General features: G+C 45.8%; 1 protein-coding gene across 7 annotated transcripts; it reads right to left on the reverse strand.

The window, feature by feature from the left end:
• Positions 1 to 940: 940 nt before the first annotated feature.
• Positions 941 to 24,643, reverse strand: sec31a (SEC31 homolog A, COPII coat complex component). 7 transcript variants are annotated; one of them, XM_023796488.2, is made up of 29 exons: positions 24,414 to 24,643; positions 21,943 to 22,022; positions 21,651 to 21,774; positions 20,452 to 20,650; positions 20,219 to 20,314; positions 19,954 to 20,094; positions 18,906 to 19,048; positions 18,457 to 18,556; positions 17,977 to 18,138; positions 17,613 to 17,765; positions 17,132 to 17,359; positions 16,643 to 16,717; positions 16,093 to 16,131; positions 15,032 to 15,130; positions 14,500 to 14,593; positions 13,963 to 14,141; positions 13,736 to 13,862; positions 13,001 to 13,146; positions 10,340 to 10,513; positions 9,275 to 9,484; positions 8,628 to 8,723; positions 7,024 to 7,126; positions 5,675 to 6,004; positions 4,713 to 4,751; positions 3,792 to 3,850; positions 2,910 to 3,134; positions 2,420 to 2,539; positions 2,106 to 2,177; positions 941 to 1,635 (listed from the first exon to the last, which is right to left on the reverse strand). In XM_023796488.2, exons 2-29 carry the CDS (start codon positions 22,019 to 22,021, stop codon positions 1,456 to 1,458), a joined length of 3,792 nt encoding a protein of 1,263 aa, XP_023652256.2. In that variant the 5' UTR covers position 22,022; positions 24,414 to 24,643; the 3' UTR covers positions 941 to 1,455. The 7 variants fall into 7 exon arrangements, with proteins under 7 accessions (XP_023652256.2, XP_023652239.2, XP_023652220.2 ...); XM_023796471.2 differs by having other exon boundaries at positions 15,032 to 15,262; XM_023796452.2 differs by having other exon boundaries at positions 15,032 to 15,310.
• Between the last annotated feature and the right edge of the window lie 579 nt (positions 24,644 to 25,222).

Below are 25,222 nucleotides of genomic sequence, written 5' to 3' on the forward strand. Positions count from 1 at the left end.
AAAAAAGTGAACAAAAATATAGGACAAATCGACGTTTCATTTTTACGATAGGGAATGATTGCGTAATATACGTATCTCCCAACCGCCTAATTTTAGGTATAAGGTGCTGGGACCCCTGAATCCGCCAGGATATCAGTGTCCCAACGGTGGCCAGAGGTGGTTTAGGACCCAGACTTGAGACCAAAACATTGCCAGTCTGAAAAGGGGCATCTATAAGTCCCCCCCCCCCCATAAAAACCTGTACATCTGTACATTTATGTTTGTGTCAATTCAAAAACAAGTTAAAACAAATCTGCCAGTGATATAAAGTTTGAAAGAGTCAGTCATAGTGATCAAACTTTTTTCCCAATATTTAAGTGTGCTCTTGAGAAAACCCGGGCAATGTGTAATTCAGCATGGAAGTACATGGTGCATATTTCTGGCAGGATAAAAATGGCATCAATTGACACCAACTGTCTAAAACGTTTGGTCGCATTTAAATCATAAGTAGACATTTTCCTACTCTGAGAATGTGAACTGTGTTTTGCTAAATTGCAGACATTTTTTTCAGAGCCACTGAAAAAAAACACACCTACTGACAAAGTATTTCAACCATGTTAGAGGAATAAAGCCTGGATGCAGGGAACAAATCAGTGATGCGTCACTTTTAAAAAAAAGACTCCTCTGGCTCATCAGGTTTTCATGCACTGGACAAAAACACTGCAAGGTTGGCCAGCTTGTTGCAGGTTTGACTTCAGCAACAATTTAGGGCAGAAAATGAACTTTAGTTTATTCTGGAGAATGATGCACTACAGGACACATGCTTGAGGAATTAAAAAGTAACACCACAGGCTAACCTCAAAATGAGCATTAGTTAGGATTAGTTAGGAACATTAGTTTAGTGCACAGTCTGCTCTGTAAACCTGCAGTATCCTGTTTAATAACTCATACAAGCAAGGCATGTTGTAAATAAATATTGTTTATTGAAAATATTGTAAGGTGTTGGTCTTAAAATTTCTCCTGCTTGACAAAATTTAAAAAAAAAAGAAACTTTATTTACTGTGAACGGAAAAGGCAGCATAATGAAAGTTGACAAGACCAGGGAAAAACATAATTATAAAAACAATTAAAACATCATTCGGGAGACATGGAAATGACTAACATCAGGTCCTTCTGTTAACCTGAATTAAAAACACATTCTGGTGACATTTGAGCATCTCCTGCCTTGGATCCATTGTTATCTATCCATTCATTAGATTGCATTGCACTCTGCTCTGAAATTATATCTCAAATCAGGACAAAAAAGAAAAACAATATAAATTTAAAAAACTGCTTGAAATATTTAATATATTCCTGTAATAGTAAGACAGCAACACGGACACCCTTTGGTCCTACTGTTACACGGGTACCGTACTTATACCGATGGCTTGTTTTCGTGTTTCAGTGTTATGTATCTGAGCTGGGTGGGGCCTCGGGTCACACCCCCAATTTGTTGGCCTGCGTTAGGACCACCTTGAGCACGGGCATGAAGGCGGACGTCTCGCTGAAGTTGCTGCTGCTGACGATGTGCGTGTGGATGTGCAGGCCGTCAGCATAACAGCGCGACTCGATGCTACGTGCCATGTTGTGGAGCCCGCTCACGATCGCTGGTGACAGCTGTGGGGGTGAGACGGTAGTGGGATTACGCCAGGATCCGGCGCAGCTGATCATCAGGCTTCAGATCTGCTTCAGGCTCAAGATCTGACTCGAAAAGCTCTGTATTGATAACACTTTACTTGCTGGGGTACAAATAATGTATCAGTACACTCTTACTTAATGTATTGATTAACCAGAAACTAAGTGTTAGCTACATACTGATCCCATGTTCAGTTGCTAAGCTACTTGTGCCCCCTCAAGTGAAGTGTTACCCTCGATTTACCAAACAACAATTGGGAAGCTCCAAAAACTGTCTCACAGGATGGTCAAAAAACCGACATGACAATCATGATAATCTCTGACATTCTAATGTGGACAAGAGCGTGTCTCTTAGTTGGAGACCCCCGTTATGGTACCATTAAGCATTGCCACTTTTAAAGCCCGACACACCGACTCGTGCCCCGTCACACCTGCTCCAGCACCATGCTCACCGTCTGCTCCCGAAGTTTGTCATACAAGAACTCGAGCCGCTTGTTGGCATCATCCAGTTTCCTCTTGGTTTGCTGAAACAACAAGGGAGTTGTTCATTTTTGTTTTAGCAGTTTGTAAATGATACAGGCTATGATCTATGTGACTTGAAGGAGCTTTAGCTGTTACACTTGGCAAAAATAGCAAGTATGATGGTCGTGGACTGGATCTGACTGAGCTATGGGTGCAGGAAAAAAACAGATAAAAGACAAATGAAATTCATGATATGCATATACTGTCATAAACAAAGGACACGACTAGGAATGTGATGTCTTACTGGGTCAGTGGCAGCAGCCAAGCACTTCTGGATGAGCCCTTCAAAAGTGGTCTTCAAGATGAGGTGCTCCTCAGGAATGGGCTTCTTGGTGATCTTCTCCGCGGGCAGGGCCTGTACTGACTGCGGGCAGATCACGCAGGATGGAGAGAAAATAAGCAAAACCTCAGGGAAAAACAGTACTAATGCACTGACAATCCCCATTTCTGCCATTTTAGAGAATCCCTGTAGGGTTAAGATCCAACAGCATATGAGTACCAGCCATGCAATCTGAATCCTGCAGGTAGAGCAGCGTCAGTTTGTGGCCTATGTGTGAGTGCGTAGGTTTGTGGCCTATCTGTGAGTGCGTAGGTTTGTGGCCTATCTGTGAGTGCGTAGGTTTGTGGCCTATCTGTGAGTGCGTAGGTTTGTGGCCTATCTGTGAGTGCGTAGGTTTGTGGCCTATCTGTGAGTGCGTAGGTTTGTGGCCTATCTGTGAAGGAGGTGTGGATACCTGTATAACGTCCCCAGTAGGGGCCCCTGGCGCACTCTCTGCGTTCATGGTGGACTGGGCCAGGTGCCCGGGGGGAGGAGCCTGGGACGGCTGGAATCCCGCATAGGGGGCCTGGACGCCGGGCTGCCCTGTAGCCATCGGCTGTGGTTGCAGGGAGGAAGGGGACTGTGGGTCCGCCATTATGGGTGCCATTATGGGTGCCAGAGGAGTGTAATGCTCTGGAATCTGAAGGACACAGGTGAGAGCGTCAGAGAGCCAAATTAGCCAATGTCCCTGGAGGAGCGCATGGGCCTTACAATGAGACTGCTGGTTTAAGGATTCAAACCCACAATTCGTAGAGAGATCCCCAATGCACTGAGCTACACCATGCCCCAAAGATCATACTGAAACAGCCAATAAAATAAAGCTTTACTGAAGCAGCTGGAATAAGTGGCTCTTTGCTCCACTGACCATTAATCCAGCAACATCACAGATATATCACACCTATACCTCAGCCCTCCTGTCTGGGACTTCACTGAACAGCTTAAATACATAACCTTTGGGCAGATCACGCATCCAGCCATCTGCACCGGTTACATTCTGCATCAGTTGCACATAACAAATCAAAGGACGGCCACACACTGTACTTCATACACCTACTGCTTTCACTGTCAGCCTTTTACACCTACATTTCTAAACCGAGATAATGTACAATCAATCTTGCTGCACAGCTCTGGTTAAAAGCTGCACTATTTCTGCATCTTATTTATTTATTCATTCATTACCATCTTGTGTGTCTAACTTGTCATGTTCTGTACAAAGCTGTCTGTTCACTATATCCATGTATATTTTATAATGACTGCAAAGTCTAGCCTTACTTGATATCTGCTCTCTCTCACTTACCTTCTTCTTCTTTGGCACACGGCTCAAAGCGGGGGGGTCATTCCAACCATTCTGCGGTCCTGTGAAGCATGAAAAAAAAACAAAATCACACCCACCCTCACGAAGAATTTTTTTTGCTGACACATACAGACCACTTCAAAGATTGGCAGGCTGATTACAAATAATTCTAAATGATTTTTAAATTATTGAAACGCATTTTTTTTACAAGACCCATTTTCTAAGGCACAATAGATCTTCCCCACCGGCTCTGATTAAAAATAGCAAATTAATTATACTTCAGCACAATCTAGCAGCAAACCTTCAAACCAGTCTTTAAATCACAGAAAATCTGTCTTTAAAGCAACATCTGCTACAACGTTCCTGAGGTAGAAAGGAAAGAGTTGATTTAATCGTTTTCATCATGGATTCCACGGCAACAGTAAAAGGAACAGTGTCAAGAACAATCAACAGAGGGGAATATCTGCAATTAATAAAAGAAAACACACAAACAACAAAAGCAAAGTGGAACCCTGAATCGTTCTGGCCCAGGACATAAAAAGCCAGTGGCACTGGCCGGCCTACACGGCACACAGCTTATTACACTGCTGACCCAAATGATCACTGCTCTAGCTGATGATAAATCTGGGTCGGCATCCCCCCCCCCGGGACTCACAAACATCCCACCTTCACAGTTCTGACCAGGGCATGACCCAAACCAACATGGCCGACATAAATCAGGTTTAAATTGAGGCCTACTACCAAACAGACACCTCCACCGATTAGAATCGAAAGGATGCCATTACGTTAATGCCATTTACTGAATTAAATGCATGATTAAAAAAAGAAGTTAATACCCTTTTAACTGGGCCTAGATAACCCTAAGCACCCAAATGATGAGCGAGATTAAAAAGGTTAGTTCCAGGGCTATATCTGCGAATTCACCTTCCAAAAAACAGGTTTGGTCGGAGCTGCCAGCTTCACCTGCGAACAAGACCACAAGAGATGGAACACAGTGTGCCAGTCTGTCGGATGCACACAGCAACAGACTGCACCGCACCACAGGTGTGTTTAATACCTGCCCCGTCAGCAGGTAACTAGCTCTTATAAAATGGACTAAAACTAATGGTCTAAAACTAAACAATACGCAGATAAGCAGGGCAAGGCCAAGGCAGATGAAACTAAGTGGCTGCTAAGGGCCCAGTGGCCACCAGGGGGCCCCCCATCTGACCTGTCAATGGGAAAGAAGATGACAAATGACAACTAGGTTAAACTTTGCTTAGGGCCCCAAAAAGGGGTGGGCTGCAAATGAACCAGGGGTCGGCTAGAAGGTCAGTTATACTAAAAGTAAAGGAATACATATAGGTGATGTGGTCTGCTGTCATTCATACGGGAGTGTTTTAACAAGCTACCCAGACAGGATAAGGATTCAACAAGTGGACGACAGCCAGATCGGGCACAGTTTCAAAAATGGTCACATGAACATGTAGAAACCTGACTGTGTCTGCAATCCGTAAGTGGATCTGCTCTAAAGTTCACAAGCCGAATGTGTTTAGGCAGATCTTCTGGTGAACAACAACAAGAGCAAGTTTTGCTTTAAGCCTGTCCAAGAAAGGCCTCCAGTTACAAATTCGTACGGAGGAGAATCAATATGAAATAACCTATGTTTTCTGAAGCCACAGCAGCCGCCAGAATAAGCAAGGAGTGAGTGAAACGTCATAGATGTTTACATCAGCATGGCGTGTAGTGACCAAGGACCCAAGAAAAAAAAGATAATTCCTCTGAAGTCCTAAAAAAGCATATATTTTTTTTCTGGCAGGGGTCTTGGATGTAGAGTCAGACGAGGCAGATGGGGGCGTGGCATGTGGGCGGAGCCAGGTCACACCAATGGAAGCGCGGGCTGGTACCTGTGGGTCCGACTGGAGGTGGTGAGAAGGGCGCCGGCACCCCGGGCCCCGTGAGTTGGAAGGTGGCTCCGGACGACAGAGGGGGAGGAGAAAAGGTGGAGGAAGGAGGAAGAGGAGGCATGCGCCCCCCAGAAGCACCAAGGTGGGGGCCTGAAAAGGCCGGAGGTGGAGGGTGAGATGGCGTGGGATGCATGTACTGAGTGGGATAGGCGGCCACCGGTGAGGAGATGGCAGGGGGGGGAGGGGGAGCAGCAGGGGCCCCGTACTGCAGGGGCTGGTAGATAGCAGGGCCCCCGACACCAGGCGAGTACGGCTGGGCTGTAGGGTAAGCTGGGGTCATACAAAGAGAGACATTTGAGATGTGTTACATGGCAGTCACGGCTAACATGCTCCGCAGTAACATGCTGTAATGTAACATGCTCCACAGTGACATGCTGTAATGTAACATGCTCCACAGTGACATGCTGCAATGTAACATTATCTACACTAATATGCTGTAATGTAACATGCTCCACAGTGACATGCTGTAATGTAACATGCTCCACAGTGACATGCTGCAATGTAACATGCTCCACAGTGACATGCTGTAATGTAACATGCTCCACAGTGACATGCTGTAATGTAACATGCTCCACAGTGACATGCTGTAATGTAACATGCTGTAATATAATACACTGTAATGTAACATGTTCAACTGTGACATAAGATAACATGTTCTACTACAGTGGTATTCAAACTCAAAATATGGTATTCAAAATTTTTTTAGCAGAACCCCCACCCCACCCAGGGCTGATTCATATCATTCATACCCCCCAACACACACATAGAACCCAAATAAACTTTAATAATTGAATAAAGTTCATTTCAATTTGCTAGCATCATATGTTTTCACTTAATACGAATATTGAAATAGGCCTACCCCCACCTCAAACCCCCCAACACAGTTCTCTGTTTTATCCCCACACTTGTGCTGTGCGCCCTCCCTCCTGCAATTCCTTCCATCCCCAGCAGGTAGGCGCTCCCCTCGTTTTGAATACCTCTGCTGTAATCTAACATGTTACACCGTAATATGCGGCATGCCTGACATTTACAGATGTTTATCCAGCTAACATCCTCATGTTATTAGTTTCACTCAGCATTCTGGATGCTGGGGTAAGGTGTTTTTTTTTTTGGAAATAGTAATAGAAAATTAGAGTGAATTAGGAAGGAGAAGATATCCGAAAGCCACACATCGGGGTCCAGATTTTTGTTCCACTTTTCACTTTTTTTGTAGCAGTTTGTAGTTCATGCCTCGTAGGCAGAGACTGGACCCCCCCCCCCCCGCCCCCACCCTGGATGGCAATACTCACGTTGAGGATACTGCTGCGAGTACATGTATCCAGAGGGAGGGGGTGCAGGCGTTGGGGGGGTGGCCACAGGCTGCATGCCGAACCCTGCAGGCTTGGGCTCTGCCTGGAAGAGGAGAGGAAGGGGAGGGGAGGGGGCCACGGGGTGAGCAGGATCGTGGGCAGTCGACGGCTACCTCCCCCCCCCCCCCAGGTGTGACGGGTTGCACACCGCTGTCTCTAGAAGGCCAACCTGCAGGTGACTGCTGGGTAGAAAATGTCAAAAGCCCTAAACTGAAGCTGAAGCTTGGATCCCCACAGGGCACAAATATAGATTACAGGAAGAAAAACGTAGAGAAAATAATGCAAATAAAATTATTTCACACCAACTAAAACGCTGAGCAGCAGAACGTTTGAGGCCACAACAGTAGAGGAATCACTTCATATGAAACCCCATGTATATATAAACACTGACAGGCTAAAGTACTTAGGTTTAAAGAGCCAATGAGCACTAGAGACGCAGAGCCCTGGGGTTTCTGCCCACCCAGCTGTGCATGTTTACATATGTGCTGGCATGCTGGGTGTCTCCCTTTGAAGAAAAGTGAAAATCAAACAAAGAATCATTAGTGGCCAATGTAGGCCTGGGGAAACATTTAATGCGACATACCCAAAGAAAAAGAAAGACATGCAAATTGGGTATCATCTTTACTGATACACCTTTTTCGAACCGTGAATCAATAAAGCGAAGCATCACTTTAAATTGAGACAACCCTAGCATTACATTTTAAAACTGTTTATAAATCTTTACAAATAGCTTTGTAAAAATGAGTCATCTACAGCAATGCAGTCGCTCTCCCTGGTCAGACGTGACTAATTCAGCCGAATCTGTCGGTCGATAACATGCTCATAACAGAATATTCCCCTCTTGCGAATAACATGCACATGTAACTCCTCCCCGGATGAGATGGGGCGCTCCGTCATGGAGCCATGTGACTGGGGGCCAGGTGGGAATGGACTGAGCGGGCCGCCTGCTTCTTATCCTTAGGAACATACCATATCCGCAAGAGAGGGACCCGCCATATTCGCAGGATTGTACCACATCAGGAATAGGGGAACTTGCCACGCAGTTATACAAAATTCTGGAATTATGGGATTTCAAGGGCATCTAGTATGATTAATTGTGCAGAAGGCGACTTGTAGCCATTTATGGTGGCAATTACCATCAATTAAGACAGTTTGGTTGCAATATATTGCAGAGCTGCTACTGAACCCATTTAAATTGGAAAAATATTTAATCTATGGGAAAGAATTTGGAGTACTGTAATGAAATAAACCAAAGCAAGTCCTTAAGTGAAAAGCAGATTAAAGAAGGTTTTTTTTTTTTTTTAAAGAAAATGAGATTGAACAGAACTTCTATTCTAGTGCATTATGTACATATTTAGTAATGTATAAGATGGTGCAGGCTTTGCAGGGGCGGGATTTAAGGCAGGCTTAGGAGCATGCAGACGGACGGCAGTGGAAATGGCGGGCCAGGCAAACCCCCCCCCCCGCCCCCCTTTGCTGGCGTGGTACGGTCGGGAGGGCAAGCGAGTGGGGGTGGGCTCAGCCAGGACGAGGGCGCAGTATACCTGAGGGACGGAGACGGGGCCTAGCGGAGGAGGAAAACTGGGAAGAGCAGTGGGGGTTTGGTCACTCCAGGAAGTGACTGTGGAGGCGGACCTGACCTGAAGCGGATAGAGAGATGACACGGTGACGAAAGGCGGCGCACGATGGCAAGAGCGATATTCGACAGACCAGGGTGTGGGCACTGGGTGGCACAGGGGGGCAGGGGGTGACGCGGAAACCCGATTCTGGCACTTAACTAAACACTTTACTGACACCAAAGAGGCTAAACTTTAAGCAAAGCGCCACACAGCTAACCAGAGTCTGGCACTTATTTAGCTTTATTTTTATTTACATACAAGTGAGGATCAGAGACCAGAATTAGTCCCTGGGGTTAAGGACCTTTCCCAAGGGCCCAGCAGCAACATCATACTGCCAGCCACGGGATTTGACCCAACGACCTTCCGATCACAGGGACAGGGTATCGACTCACCGAGTCAGATGCCACCTGTTCTTAACGTGACTTAAAACGCTCTTCCGTTTGAGGTCCTTAACATCCTCTTATGGAGGGGTAAACACATAAGGTTAATGTGTTCGAGACCAAGGTTGTCAGGAGCACCATGTGTCCAGGGAGGTGGAGTCATGACCAGCCAGGGCCACCTGAGACACATACCGGCTGGTAATACTGTGGCGAGGGTGGGATCCCCGGCACGGGGGTGGCCAGGGGGGCGTGAGGAGGTCGCTCCGGGGCGAACGCCGGCCGGGCCGGGGTCCTGTCTGGGGCGGGAGGCTGTCTGGCCTGGGTGACGCCGTGGACGTGGTCAGAAGGGGGCTGCTCCCCCAGGGCCCTGCGGAGACGCTGACGGAGGTGCTGCACTGCGGCCTGAGTGGGGAGGTAGAGCGAGGGACAGGTTAAGCTCTGAGGGGGTGCGACCAGGCAGGGTGTGTCCCTCACTCTCATGCACCCTGTCCGATTTACTGAAACACATTATGCACCAACAGTTATAAATGGGCACAAAAATAATACAGAACACAGAAACACCAGATGCTATAAATGCGCAGGACACTATACAGCACAGAGCGATGTGCACATTACACTTTATTCTACCACATTCCTATTTCAGCCATTTCTTCGATTTATCGCATAAATATATACCTCTACAGCATAATGATACTTCTACTTTTTTCTGTTTGAGTACCTTTGTTTTGTTTCATGCTGTCTAATTCTATTAGACATTACATGTTGGCTTTGTGGCATGAGTAAAAATTGTTACATTCTGATGTATAAAAAGGCAAATAAAGAATCTTAAGCTTCATTCTTCTCCCACATGCGGATCAAGCGCCTTGTGTTTTACAACTTCAATCCTGCAGGCACACCGTCGGTTGTTAGGGGTGACCGGATAACCTAACCCTGGTAATCCATAGGGTGTGGCCTGTAACATGGTTACATAACGGAGCATTTCACCACAGCCAAAGCATATTTGAGAAAGCAGGGTCAGACAGTCCCTAAAGCCACTGGGGGTTAAAGGGCCTTTGCTCAGGGCCCAAACAGTGAAATCACTTTACCGACCCAGCAACCTTCTAATCACAGGAACTGCGTCTTAACACAACGAGCCATGCATCATCACCTATAAGGCCATAATTTTCATAGTCCCTCTCCCACCCGCTGGATATTTATTAGATTTCATTATCACAGCCAAAGTTTCAGTCAGTCACGTTTCAGACAGGAGGAGGTCACCTGTTCAGTGTTGTCTGGCAGGTAGGCGGCAGCGGTGAGCAGGCTGCCCTGGGATGCCAGCAGGTTGGCATACTGGCTCATCTTCTCTGCCCAGAGAGTGCCCACCACAACAGGGCTGCTCCCGGTGGTCTGCTCCACCGCGCTCCACAGTATCACCACCTTCTCAACCAGGTCCTGCAGGAACAGACAGACAGAACCCTGTGTGCCAGCAAAGTTCAGGACGATAGAACCAAGGCCAGCCAGCAGTTCACTCAGATCATAAATCATGAAATGCATGAGCTACATAAACTGCTAAAACAGGACAAAATCAAATAAACTCCACAAATCGCTATGGTTTACAGTGGAACCTCCGCAGTTTAACACTGTCTGAAAAAAAGTTTAAAAATTCCATGAACGGCTCATAAGCTTCAAACAGCACAGCAAGCTAATTCAGGCTGTAAACCTCCATCTCCGGGTACCCACAACATTCTAAGACGTTTAACAAATACGTTTTTCTCATTACAGATACATGATACAATATTTTTCCCAGTAAAATGTGTAACCCTGTTTTTTTTCCTTATTCCTTTGTCCTCTGAAGGGTATAAAAAGCATGATTCTCATTGCTCCGTCATCCCTTATGATATGTTTTTTATTATTCTATCTTCTCTTAAGAATTAGGCTAAAATGTCAGAATCCCTTACATTTGAGAGTGAGTGCTGTACTGTACAGTAATGTACTTTATCATTACTATATTTAATGTTAAATTACGCACAGCAAGACATTCTATCGATTAAACTTAACCAAATGTACGTACACGAAATTCACATTACATATCAGGTCCCCAGAAGGTTAGCTATTTTCTACAGCAGGTCTTGAAATGCATCACCCATGCATAAAGGGGGTGCGATTACTCTATAGTGAATTATGACAAATACAAAGTTTCTGCTATAAGTTTCTCACACAACACTGGGCTCAAAATCCAGCTGGTTACGACAGCAGCTCGATTCACTTCACTAAGAATTCACTAAGCATTCAGGATTCACCCTACGAGACACGGCCAGATAAAACCACCACAGATCCCGGGGTGCTGAAGGTCCCATTAAGTTAATCACCGGAACATTTATTCTCTTGAACATGAGGCAATCCAGCCTGTAAAAAGGGGTCAGGAGGCACTGAAGAGAATAGCGGTCACTCGAGTCACTCGTCGGTTCCGGAGGCTAAAACAGCTCTTTCCGGTAGGGAAGGTTTGTCATTTCTGCGGCTGCCCGCAAAAAGGCACCTCGGGGCCCCCTGCTGGTTCAACAACTAAACCAGTCAGAAAATCGTAGCTATGCTAGTGGCCAAAATGTAAACACCTAGCATTTCTGGCATTATGCATTACTACACGAATATTGCCAGCAATGTTTATAAACAATAAAAGAATGTTCCAAATATCATATACTGGACGATTAAGTAATTGGAGAAACAATTGGACAAAGTTCTGCAATCGCTAAAAAAATAGAAGTGATTCCACAATTTTGGCCACTAGTGTAGCTAACTAGTTAGCAGCACATGCTGCTTCAGCATCTCCTAAATAAGGAATGTGTTTATTTATTATTTAGTGTAGCGGCTGTTTGTCACAAAACCTTTGGGCCCCATGCATAGGGATTATGGGATATGGGATTAGGGTTTTTCCCATAGAGATGAATGGACGGTCCCCATATAGATAGGAAGACCAACTTGTGTGTGTGTGTGTGTGTGTGTGTGTAGGACAAGTGGGTACAGAAAATGGATGGATGGATGTGTATGATGTGTATACATGTCAGAACTATGAGGCGTTTGACTAAATTTAACTGAGGTTTTACAGCGTTCTAACAAACGCCTAGAACAATGTGCGCGAGCAGGACACGATGCGAATGTCCAACACGCAGCCTGCAGGCGAAGGTGAGGGGGAGGCTGACAGCTCGTCAATCTCCAGCCGCATGCAAGCCTGGCGTGGGCGACATCTCAGCCAGGAATCAATGCAAAACACCAGATGACAGGGGCTGATGAGGCTCCTTACACAATAACTCTACAAAATGTAACCTTGCTCCCTATCCGAGGGACTGGACACATGCAGGCTGGGGAGAAGGCCGACTGTAAGCCAACAGACCCCAGCCTCGTCTCTGTAACCACACAGTGGAGGTAGGTAGGTATTTGGAAGTTTGATGCCATGTCGGCATCTACAGCAATGTCGCGGCAAGAGCTAGGTTCAGCCAATAAGTGCTCACATAAATATAGGAACCAGGTATACATATTTAATATACACATGACAGACAGATAAACAGATAGACAGGTAGATAGACAGAAATTGATCAAACGTATAGGAAAATCAAAAAGATAAAAAGCTTTGAAAAATGCTTCAATACATTAATGACAAGCTTAATACCTACATCAAACGTATTTGTGATAAAAAATCTAAAATACATGGGATGTAAATATCGGCATGACTGTACTACCGGCTCATAGTGGCACCTTAATTTGTATTTGTGTTAGCTGCGTTTACCGGGGCCCAGAGAGACATGCACAGTAAGGTTTTCACTGTACAGTGTAACTGGCTGTTTACTGTGCATGTGATGATAAACTGGCAAATGTGCACATGGAGCACAGAGCTGCAGGAAGAGGGGTGGTGTGTGTCCCCAAGTGTCCCCGGCCCCCACCCACCTGCAGCGCCAGTGGGGAGTGACTGTCACACACACGGCTCCAGCAGGACACCAGCTTCTCCACGCTGCCCGAGCAGATGTAGCAGAGGCAGGCCTGAGAGCGCAGCTCTGCGTCCCCCCCAGCTTCTAGCCGGGAGCCCAGCATGTCTGGGGAGGGGGGGTCAGTGAGAGAGATTAAAACACAAACCAGATGGGTAGCAGGGGCAGTGATCACAGCGGTTTACAGCCATAATTCTCCGTAACGGCAGATGGCAAGAATTCACATTTATGAACAATTTCCTCAAAACAACATTTTTCCTGCTAAAGAATGTGCTCAAAATTTTCAAAAGAATTTTGGTTTCTAGGCATTAGAGTTTCAGCCAAAAGTTATGTTAAAATAAATAAATAAATAAATAATAATAATAATAATAATAATAATAACAACAATAAAAACTACAATGTGTTACACAACAGTCTCCTCGGAACAATGAGTACAATTTTATGGATTGTATCTGGCTATTTTTTTTTTAACTTATAAACCTTTTTCCATTGTTCTAGTGATATTTTGGGAAATCTGGCGTTTTGGGTTTAGTTGGAAACACATTTAACATAATGGGAAAAGGTCAAATAAGTATGATGCCTAAGACAGAACAGAGAAGTTCCCTGCATTATTTATTTATTAGATATGTCATCACAGAAGTAGCATCATTGGTTTCCAGGTTGATCCCACGCTGACAAGCAGGAGGTGACGACGTACCGCAGAGAGTGGGGAACTCCTCCAAGCTGGCGTAGGTCAAGACGGCCGCCATCGCCTCCTTCCAGTTCTGCAGGTCACACGTTTGCAGGACGTCCTTCCAGTCCCGCGTCACCACGGCGCTGATAAGCTGCAACGAGCGGAAGCCGGCACATTCTCGTTACCACAAGGGGTCATAAATGAGTGAGGTCACATCAGCACGAGCCGCCAGGGGGTGGGGCAGGTGGCACCTTGGTTATCTTGCTGGGCGACTTGCTGAAGTACTTCTTCTGAGTCCTCTCCAGCAGATCAGCGCCGCCGGCGATGGCCAGGATGATGCTGTCGGCCACACGGTTGTCATGGAGACAGAGTTCCACGGCTCCTTCGAAGTCGCCGGTGAGCAGGGCCTGAGTGATCAGCCCATCCACTTCTGCGGAACATTACATCAGACCATCAGTACCCATGTGACACTCCTCAGACGATTGCCCATTACCCAGCTGCCTGGTAGAGCCGCCCATAGAGCTCTGACTACCTCTTTAGGACCAAGCATTAACCATCCTTGCAAACCTCCCAGGACAGGAGTCTGTAATTCTCCCAAATCAGATCACACTGCAAACACTCCCCGATGATATTCATTCCCCATTTCAGTGAGAGGCGGGTTTCTGTTTCCTAAGGTGAGGAACGTGCAGGAGGTACCACATCTGGGCAGGAGAAGCACTTCCTGTGACCAAAGGTCATTTTACACCCACAGGAAGTAGGAGCACAAAGTCTTGGGAAATGAGACCTGCCTTCACTGAAACGAAGCTTGATGGCTTTGGGGTCAGCTGCTGCGGGTTTCTCCTCCAAGAGGCCATCATCTTCCACAACCTTGTCCCCCTCCACCTGTACGATGCAGTAAAGAATTTCAGCTTTGATGATCTTAGCTTGGGCTGATCCAATTAACCACCCTGACATGATCTGTTAATGTCACTTGACATCTGTCTGAACATCATGCTTACAGAATACTATAGCTAAATGTACTACAGAAACAAACCAATCACCCAAACCAGGAGCACGGTTCCTTCACAGCCTTGCAGTCAGTAAGGACATGACTATAAGTAAAGGCAATTGCCATCTGGTTTTCAATAATACAATAGTTACAAAACAATGCATTAATGAATTCAACGATTAACTTGGTTACTTGAATACTGATGAGTACTCCCTAAAGTATTTCAAACCCTTTACCTGGTGATGTATTTTGAGACCACATATGCTAGAACAGCACCACAGATTAAGGCCTTTTCACTGATTGGTAAGTAGGGGTACCTCTAAAATCAGTACCTCATTTAGGTTGACCTCTTCCTCTGGAAGACCAACATCTGTACTGGCGTTGACCTCCTCAGACCAAAGGGCAAGTTCAGGCTGATTTTTCAGTTCAGTCTGGGGTGCAGGTGGAAGTTCAACCACAGATTGAAGGCCAAGCTCACATTCTGGTTCTGGATTTAGTTCAAGCTCAGCCGGAGGTTTAAGATCAAGCTCGGGATCGGGTTTCAGGACAGACTCGAGGCCCAGCTGAGATTCAGGATGAGAATCAAAGTCAGCAGCAGGAGCAGAGAAAGGCTGTCAGGAGGAAGAACAAAACGAAAGATAGCAGGGAAAGATGTCTGCGTCCACATGGAATTAAGCAAGTAAAGGGGAAATAATCATTTATAAGCAGACTGAAGAAAAATAGCATGTTATTCATTAGATCAAAAACCCCAAGTGACAGCCAGTGTAATGCATAAACGATTTAAGCCCAATTCTTTAACGTGTGCACATTGTCTAAGTCATTCACACAACCACCAAGGGTCCTTGAGAGTCGCAGGGTTTCCTTAAAACCTTACAGAGGATTTAGGGGAAATAAAAGTCTAAATGAGGGATACCCTGGCTGAGATATGGCCTTGCTTCTGCAGTGGTGCAAAGCCGACAGGGATTAACTGCAGAAGGGTTCTGAGTCAGTAACAGCCAGTGAACAGCGACTGAGAATCGCAGGCTACCGCAGGCTGTATGCGCTCATTTAATAGGCGGGAACAGCCTAGGACTTTCAAGGACCACAGATAAAAGATCGCAGCAGCTTATTAGACAGTGATTTTATCTAAAGCTAACAGGTTAAAGAACACAAATGATACAGGAAGCAAATATTCCAGGCTAGGTGTGATAAAAAAAAAAAACATTTAAACATTTTATAAAGCCGTCATACTGTCAAATGCAGCCTAAATTCATCCATTACAATAAGTTACACAATTTAAAAATATACATCTGGAAAACAGATAGTTGGACAACCCAATGGCTGTCCTTAACATTATGGGATGCGGCAGGTCGCCAAACTCAACACGCATTGCAGAAGTGGGGGCAGCACCTACCTCAGTGGACTTGGCCTCCTTCTGGAGAGCTGCTGAGATCTGAAAACAGCATAAAATGAAACTCAGGAGTTCAACCTCAGACGAAACAGGGAAATACCGAACCAAGACCCCACCCTTCCCATTCTGGCTAACGAATATTACTTTTATCTATTACATCGTTCCCCAAAACGCTGCCACCGCCAAATAGCTTTGTATTTGACCCCCACCTTCCACCCTGCGGGGGCTGAGCCCACGAGAGGGCGTCACGCAGCCATATCCGGCTGATCCCATCCAGGGTACGTGGGCACCACAGCCACCAGCCACTGAAAAAACTCAAATCTTCTTCCACACAGTCTGCCTCCATCCCACCAAACTGCATTAATTTAGCTCTGAAGGCAAAAAAAAAAGTCCTATCCTGGCCAGCTGGGCTTTATTCACTGCAGAATAAGCCCATAAAAAGCCGGCGACTAATTGCCACACCAACTAAAACAGCATCCGAGACTTCTGGCGTCCTCCCTCCCCCGACAGCAGATCGTCACATCCACTGCATCATCGCCATGATGAAACTCACCTTAAAGGCCAGCTCCTCTTTGTTATATCCCAACAGTTCTAAGTATTTCCCACGAGTGTCGGTCTCAAAGTTGACCTGAAGTCAAAGTCAGCAAAAACCACAATGTAAAATTTCTCAAAAGAAAAAATTTTACCCTGCCAAGTTCAGAGATGGCAATATGCAATATACGTCTATAATTTCACAGAATCAAAAGCTATTACAGAAATTCTACTGAACTAGTGAAGATATTAGACATTATATTATAGGACTACTTAACTTCTTAAATTTTTCTCAGGGATTTTATGTTACTTTATAATTAATAAAATGAATGGCTCAGTGGGTAGGCATTGCTGCCCGATACCCTCCTATGACTCTGCACAGGTAGAGGAACAGAAGGAATAGAATTAATTGCCTTTAAATTGTAACCATGGCAGCAATAATTAGCGCTTGGCAGAAAATTAGTGTTTTTGTCTAAAGTGTGATGCATAATGTATCAGCTAAACTCCTCACCTTCAGAAAACGCCACACGGTCCTCTCAAACTCATTCTGGGCCCCCTCGATTTTGGACTGGCAGAACTGGATGAATTTCCCTGAGGTCATGGCTGCCTGCAACTGGTTGGATCGGGCCAGTAATGCCGTTTCAGTGACGACCTGGCTGATGTGGACCTGCGGGGGGTGCTGCTGGGGCTGCTGAGGGGTCACCTTCATGTTCTCCACAGTCACCAGTTTGCCACCAAACTGTGACATGATAAAAGTAATGGAATTAAGACAATCTATATGTGATTCACCTGTAAGTCACAGGACTAACTTGGTTCTGGATTAACTTCACTCTTGACTAACTTGATTCGCAAGTCAATGTCACATCTGCTATTCAAACCAATTCTAACTGTAGCATCCATCATAGCCCATTGTTGACAGATATCAGAAATAGCCCTAATATAGCCCACATGTCCAGAATACTGAGACAGGGCAAGATCTTCCAGACACTTACAGCAAACGACGCAGCAACAGGCCGACGGATCCATTTGGGAGGCTTCTTCAGAGGAGTTACGGGGGTCTTTGGGGTGGCGGTCTGAGGCAGCTGCAGAGGGGACAGGGTCTGTCCAGTGCCGAAGGAGTCCAGGCCGCTGAAGGAGGTACTGAGCTGGACGGGAACACCAAGCATGCGAGGTCCATCAAGGTTATTAAAGGCAACGGGATTTTCACGTCGTATCTGGCTCTTAAATGCGAGTGTTGCCATCATCATTCAGTAAATATGATTCTAGTGCCTGGCTGGATTTTGCTCGTCAAAGCCGATGTGAGATATGAAGCTCGGATGGCTGGCAGCATAAACAGAGTACAGAGGACATGGGCACCTGGTCCATTTGTGTCTGCCTGGGGTAGTCGCCACTGCCCCCCATGATGGAGTGGATGCTGATGTGTCCATCGAAGGCAGCAGCTGACAGCACGGCGGGGTTCCTGGGGCACCACTGGATGTCGAAGCACCACTGCGTGCTGGTGGGCAGCTCGTACAACACCTGAAATGAAACAATGCTTTATTTTCCAATGCAGTAGTGTCCATATATCCCATCCTGCACGCACACACACACAGGTGAGAGTTAATATGTCACCTCTGGAGCATTTTTGGTGGGTTAAAGGGGGACCGCGGGAGAGCACGGCTTCAGCTCTCTGAAGCAGCACTAACCTAGGAAAGGGAGATTAACTCCAGATGTAACCTACGCTGATTGTACGCTCTTTATTACGTTACTCTGTGGCAGTAGATTTAAGGTGGCGCCTTAGCAGTAGGTGCTCTACTCAAGATGGCTGGAGCAGCAGCTACTCAACCATGGTCTCACCTCTGCAGTGTTGGGGTTCCAGCAAAGGATCCGATTGTCCTTCCCACAGCTGAGCAGCAGTTCTGGATCTGCCAAGCTCCAGGCGATAGCCAAGACACCCCTGAAGAACCAGAAGCACTTGGACTAAGCTTTGCTAAGCAGTTTTGCTAACACCTTGACAACAGACTAATATGGTTTGTTTACACTTATCAACATAAATACACTGTTTTTTTTTTAATGCAACAGATCTGGGGAGTGCAGCTACAATGATCAGCTCTATAAAAGTACCTGAACAAAAACTAATACTTAATTCTTACATGCTTAAGACATTCATCAGCAATCAGCAGTAACCAAAAGTATACGTAAAGAACCTCACACAAAGTTATACCCAGCAGCCAATCAGCTCTGGCCTGGGCCCCAATGAATGCTGGGACAAAAAAATGAGGTGGAGGGAGCAGCATGCCCTGTACCTGGTGTGGTTCTCCAGGACCTTGAGCGGGGAGGTGGCAAAGCGCAGGTCCCACACCTGAATGACAGGCATGCGGTCATCCTCAGAGGCCAGGGCCAGCTGGGTGGCCACTTCTGGGTTCCAGGCAAGACCGGAACAGTGCATCTGCGGGGACATGGTAACGAACACTGAGCGGGCATCCGGGACACTGGCGAGGTGGAGTGCTGTGCACTACACAGGGTCAACACTTTGGAAGAAGTTGCATAGTTCCAACAGTGCATACACTAGTATCTGGACATCCACTGAAAGCTCAACATAGCTGCACTTACGCCTAGTCGACTCCTTAACAGCACATATGTTTGTAATGTGCTACTTACTTCACTTGAACGTCACTTTGGACAAAAGCGTCTGCTAAAAGATAAATGTAACCTATAACATTCACAGAGGTTAAGATGGCTGAAGGAGGACAATGAGGAACATAAAGAACAGAAAAGGGCATCATGCATTTAACCACAGACACATACAAAGCATATAATAATCAATTACTAGAATCGCAGAATCGAAAGCCGATCATTTTCCATAACTAGGGCCAAATCCATGATGCTCAGCATCTTGACAGCAGCATCAGTAATGGCCTGGCTGGTCAAGAGATTTGTCCTGATATGGATGGATTCTACAGTGAGGTCTACTGGTGAACAGACTAACATAAACTTGTCAGATTGGTAAACAAGTTTGATATTGGAAGTGTGCTGGACCTCATCCTCTAATCTAAAAAAGCTACGTACAATCTTCATGTTTTATGTTTAAAGCAGTCCCTATTTTGTGGGTGTAGACAGCAACTACTCAGAAATACCGGGCCTCCAATAACTCAACAGGTACAGCATTATGCTAATAGTTCGGATCCCAGTGAGCAAACAAATTGTAATTCTTCCCTCCACTGTAAATCGTGTTAGATAAATAAGTAAATTTCATGAAATATAATTTTAAGGCTTTTTTGTAACTGCTTTACTGAGCTGCTTCGTCACGCAGAAGGTGCTCCTGCGGGAAGCCGATGGCCGGCAGTCACTCACCCTATTGCTGTGGTCGCTCACTTTGATGATGAGGTCGTTTTTCCTGAGGTCCCAGACAGACGCGCGGCCGCTTGGGCTGGCCGAGGCCAAGATGTGCTGCACCTGCCGGTTCCACGCCACGCAGCTGACGTCCTCCGGATGCTGAGCAGAGACGCCCCGTCAGGGTCACCTTTCACACGCACTTCCCTGCTTTCATACTCTAGCTACAGACCTCCAGAACTTTTCAGTCACTGGTCGTTCCCTGCGCTGTGGAAGTGCAACAAACCTGAGATTTTGGGCCTGGCGTCATGGGTGAGCTGAAGCTGTTCAGGTCCCAGATGTAGATTTCCGACTCGTTGCCTCCTGAGGCAACCAGGTTTGTCTGTAGGATTCATAAAAAGACACAGTTAAGCGAGCAGGAATGAAAGTTAAGGATACGGCTGAATACACAACAGCATCTCACAGTACATCGATTCTGGCCACCCAGTGGGTGTCCCGGTACCGGTAAGTCATGAGCACCTGGAACGAATTGACGTCCAGGGCCCGTACCGGCCCGGTGTGCTTCTCGCTCTGGGCGATGACCACATCGCTGTCGCCGGCGATGATCTTGGCTGGATCGTAGAGGATGAGGTTACCGTTCTCCCCACCCGCCACGAGGACCCCAGACGGAAGGCCCTGGGAGTCCATGCCATGGGGCCCCCAGACCAGCTTGTGGTACCTGGGGGGGGGGGGATACCACAGGCCGGACATGCAGTTAACCCAGAACTCAACGTTACAGGACGTAGCTCTACCATCTCCCCACATCAACTTCCTGGTTCCTAACCGACTGAAAATATTAATCTTGTCAATAAGTACGGGGGGAAAAAAATGATTATAATGTACCACAACATCAGCACTGCCAGAAACTGTATTCCACAGTACAAACAGGGAGGAGGCTAAAATTCTGAATGCACAGCGCTTGTCTAACCTGCTTTAAATCCCTCAGACGCCTATGCGTTGTCAAAAGTTTGTCGGGATGACAAGTCCATCCCCTTGCTTAGATGAAACACACAAATCAACTAGCCTACTGACAAAATCATCTTTCCTACACAACTCAAGCATGAACCAGCAGCAGGTTAAGGCTGAGAGTCTGAGGCTGAGAGTCTGAGGCTGAGAGTCTGAGGCTGAGAGTCTGAGGCTGAGTCTGAGGCTGAGAGTTAGCTTGTACAGCATGTCTAACAGAAGCAGTGGGGAGAAACAACAAACAGACATTTTCTGATATTTGGAAACAGAGTGCATTTCCAGGTGAATTACACAGGTCACACGGACATTTCAGAATGTGCTCTTGTGACAAACTGCTTGCAGGGTTTGCAGTCCGTGCTCTAACACTCTACTCCCAAGGCTTTGCTGCTGGACAGATCATTAGTTGGTCTTGGTTTTCTGATACATACTGAAGTGGAATTTTTCACCAAAAACAACTTACACATTTTATGTGTGCAAGTATCATGAATTTAAATTATTTTTTAACAAAACAACAATTCTCCAGTAACTTAAACCAATAGCTTTTTGGAAGCGAACTCTCACTGTTCAATGGCACCTAGTTTACCTCTACTGCTATCTAGGGAACGATACACTTATGTAAATGAGTCCCACTGCAGGGACAGTGACCTCTGACCTCTGCACGGAGTGATGTCTCCCTGGTAACAGGCCCACGGGGACGTCCCATGGCCGTGCCTTACCTGTGCGTGGAGGAGAACCTGCCGCAGGACTTCATCTCCAGCGTGAGCTCCGCCAGGTCCAACTCAAAGATCTCAAGCGAAGCAGTGGTGCTGAAGGTGGCATCCAGCTGTTGGGCAGATGTGCCTGGGAGGGTGGGGGGGCACACACTAAACATACAGGCAAGCATGGAGAAGCATGAAGGAGCATGGTGAAGGAGATGTGGTGGGCCATGCTAGCAGGACACGTGAAAGGGGGAAAACAGCACTGATCGCAGAGGGATGTGAGTACTATGACGGGTGTCCGTGGCCATACCAGCTGCCAGGTAAATCGGGTGATGCTGTGCTGGGCTCCACGCCTGAATGGCAGTACGGTCGATCTCCTTCAGCTTCATCCTAGTGAGGAAACATCAGCTAATATCAAATGAATCTCCAAACCTACTCTGCTGCCATAAATACCCGTAGTATTACCCAGGGCAGACATATAGAACAGAACAGTGGTACTATATTCATCTCCATGGGAAAACTCATCCCCATCTTGCCCTCCATGAGACACATGGACACATACAGCTCTGAAAAAGAATTAAGACACCACAGCAAAATTTTTAGTTTCACTCATTTCTCAATTTATCTGTGTAAAATACAGATTATATTTGCAAATTCCAGCCTGAGTCTTCCCTGCTTCTCAATGATAAAGGGCTTCTTACTTGCTTTATGGGTCATCAGTGCTGCTTGTAGGAGCCGTTTATGAACTGTCCTAACAGTGCACTTCACACCACTTAATGATTCCCATTCCTTTTGAAGGTCACTTATGTCATCTTACAATTCATGAGAAACTGTTAACATGACTTAATGATCATCTCTGGCATTAGAAAGTCGCTTCCACTCTCTACCGGTCTGGTTTCTGGTCATTCCCAGTGTCTCCTGCTTCCCCTTATTCTTGTGTACTGCTGTCTTATAAAATTTGAACCTGGAAACAACCGGCTGCTCAGTGTAGCCTTCAGTCATCAGAACCACAATTAAACCGGGATCTGAAAATGCAGAGATTTAGAAAATATAAAGCGGTCTAAATTTTTTCAAGAGCTGTATACAGGTGAGAGCAAGCTTGGGGGTCACAGCTCAAGATCAGCCAGCCTGCAGCACCCATGGAGCTGGGGGTTAGGGGCCTTGATTATGGGCCCAACAGCAGCACCAGTCTTCTAGCCCCTGGGACTGGAACTGGTGACCATCCGATCACGGGCACAGAGTCCTACCCTCCAACCCCACCAAAGTGATTATGTCAGAAGTGGAATGTATGACTTTCAAATGGAAGTTATTACTTGTTTTTTCCCCAACTGTGTGGAGTGTTCTTGCTCATTTTTTCAGTCATTTAAGTCATGAAGCTAACATGACACATGGCCATAAATCTTAACCAGTTTGCAATTCAATGTGTTAATTCAGCTCTGTCATAAATCTTCATTCCTCCAAAAGCTAAGAGCACCTAAAGCAGGTTCAACAACCGTAAAAGGATGGCAGGTAAATAAATAAAAAACTTCATAAACTACTAATACAAAATATGTCTGTCTCAAACGTGAAAATGCCAGTCACTAACTGGGGCCATGGACACAGATACTAACCCACACCAGTGAGTGTGATAAACGTTGTCTAGCTTAGGTCTACATTAAAGCATGGCTGAAAAGAAACAAAATACACGAATATACGTGTTTACCCCAGCCTCTCAGTTTATTATCATATTTATCTAGAAAACCTCAACTTTGGAGATAATTATACATATTTATATAAATGCATAACGTTGTACCACGATGTGTGAACGTGAGAACTACATGCTGTATTATGATAAAACGTATTGAAAGAGCAAAAAGTTCGCTGGAATAGGGTTTCATAAATGGAACTTATTCTAAAGTAAGCATGTCCAATTATGTACAAACGGGTGCATTTGGACTGGAAAACTATGAAAGTCATTAAGTGGAAATTTGTACGCTGTGTTCAACCCCGGCAGGGCCGATGACATTCCGCAATTCCGGTGAGTGCTGGTTTCTGCTGCCCATAATTACTATCACCATCATCATCTTCATCAACATCATCGCCATAGCCATCGAAAACCTAACTTGTACAGCATTACCTCGTTGTGCAACTATTCTTTGTGCACATGCATTTACCATATGTGTATACGTTTCCCATTTTATTAAAATATATATACACAAAACTCTCTCTCACTCACACACACACTCTCTCTCTTTCTCTCTCTCTCACACACACACACACACACACACAAATATATATGGACAGCTTCTTTAAAACACAGCTTTGGCAATCTTTCAAGCACCTAAAGTTAGTGCCAGATGTATCTTTCTGTGATGAAAGGTGGTGAGTCGAGGGGTGACGATCATTGTTATTGTTGTCTAGTCAGCTAAACGCGTCATAAACACTCTCCATTCTGGTCGGTGAAGCAAATATTGACTGATGTAGAGTAAAGAGACGGAAGCTGGTTAAGCTTTCAATATGTAATGTATTGTAATGTACATTCAGTATGTAATGTATACATACTGAATGATTTAGAAGAGAGTGTAGGATTTAGATGTGCAGTACTAATGGCTACTGTAAGCAGATGGCTAGGCGAATTAATCTGCCGATGAATGTTATTTCACCGGAATGCTTGGGGGGAAAAAAGTGCCAACTCCAGCCTACCTGAACCCGGAGACACTGTCATTAAGCAAACCAGCCAACAAGGTAGCCGGCTAGCTATCTAAACATAGGTGGTCAGAAACAATCCCAAAAAGTACTTACGTTCCCCCTTCGGCGCTATGTTTCACACAAAAAAAAACAAAATAATAAAAAAAACAATAAACTACTGTGAAGCAGCAATGTTGATCAAGTTTTGTCACAGCCCCTTATCCTGGTTGCGTTAAATTGCTATGATATAAGCTTTCCAGACGATAGTCCCAGCTGCAGGATGAACTTCCACGTCCCCACTGGTGTCCATCAACGTGGCATTGCTGGTCCCGCCCCTCGCGCCAAGCACTTCCGGCGGACACGAGCGGCGCGTGGGGGAAGGTCCTGGCCGAGCTCGGTTCTCCGGAGCGGCGAAAGGTGTGCAGCCGTATGGTAGGGTAAAGTTCGGCACCCATAAACTATTTAGCGCTGTCGTTTTTTTCCTCCTTTATGACTTTATTGGAAATAGCCTAATCTGATATTGCACCTCCCTCTAGCACAGGAATGAAAACAACATTTGTCTCTATATGCCTAAGCCACACAATCAAATAACGACCCGTCGATAGAGGTGAAACGCATAAAACAATGTAATGTTATACACCGAGTATGGGAAAAGTATTAGACCTATTTTTGTACATCGCGTCTCGTATTTATGAATGAGAAAATAGTGCCCTATAGGCGTCGCCGTTTCCAAAGCTGTACTTTGTTCCGTTTCAGATTACCCGAAAGTTCCTTTAAATCAAAGCATCAGTATACGTTATATACCTGCTGTCCATTCGCTCCACCAGTGTCCTGGGTACTCTATATATAACACTTACGTAGTTAATATTTGTACACTGTCAGTGTTGGAAGTTTATAATTTAGCATTATGAATAGCTTGTTCA

The sequence above is a fragment of the Paramormyrops kingsleyae genome, chromosome 7 (genome assembly GCF_048594095.1).
Source record: "Paramormyrops kingsleyae isolate MSU_618 chromosome 7, PKINGS_0.4, whole genome shotgun sequence".
Classification (NCBI taxonomy): Eukaryota; Metazoa; Chordata; class Actinopteri; order Osteoglossiformes; family Mormyridae; genus Paramormyrops; species Paramormyrops kingsleyae.

Excerpts from the sequence above, each read along its gene's own strand:
- sec31a (XM_023796452.2), bottom strand. The coding sequence starts at position 22,021 with ATGAAGCTGAAGGAGATCGACCGTACTGCCATTCAGGCGTGGAGCCCA. Across the intron at positions 10,514-13,000 it reads ACTCCCCACTGGCGCTGCAG|GACCTGGTTGAGAAGGTGGT; the intron begins GTGGGTGGGGGC and ends CTGTTCCTGCAG. Across the intron at positions 1,636-2,105 it reads ACAAACTTCGGGAGCAGACG|CTGTCACCAGCGATCGTGAG; the intron begins GTGAGCATGGTG and ends TCACCCCCACAG.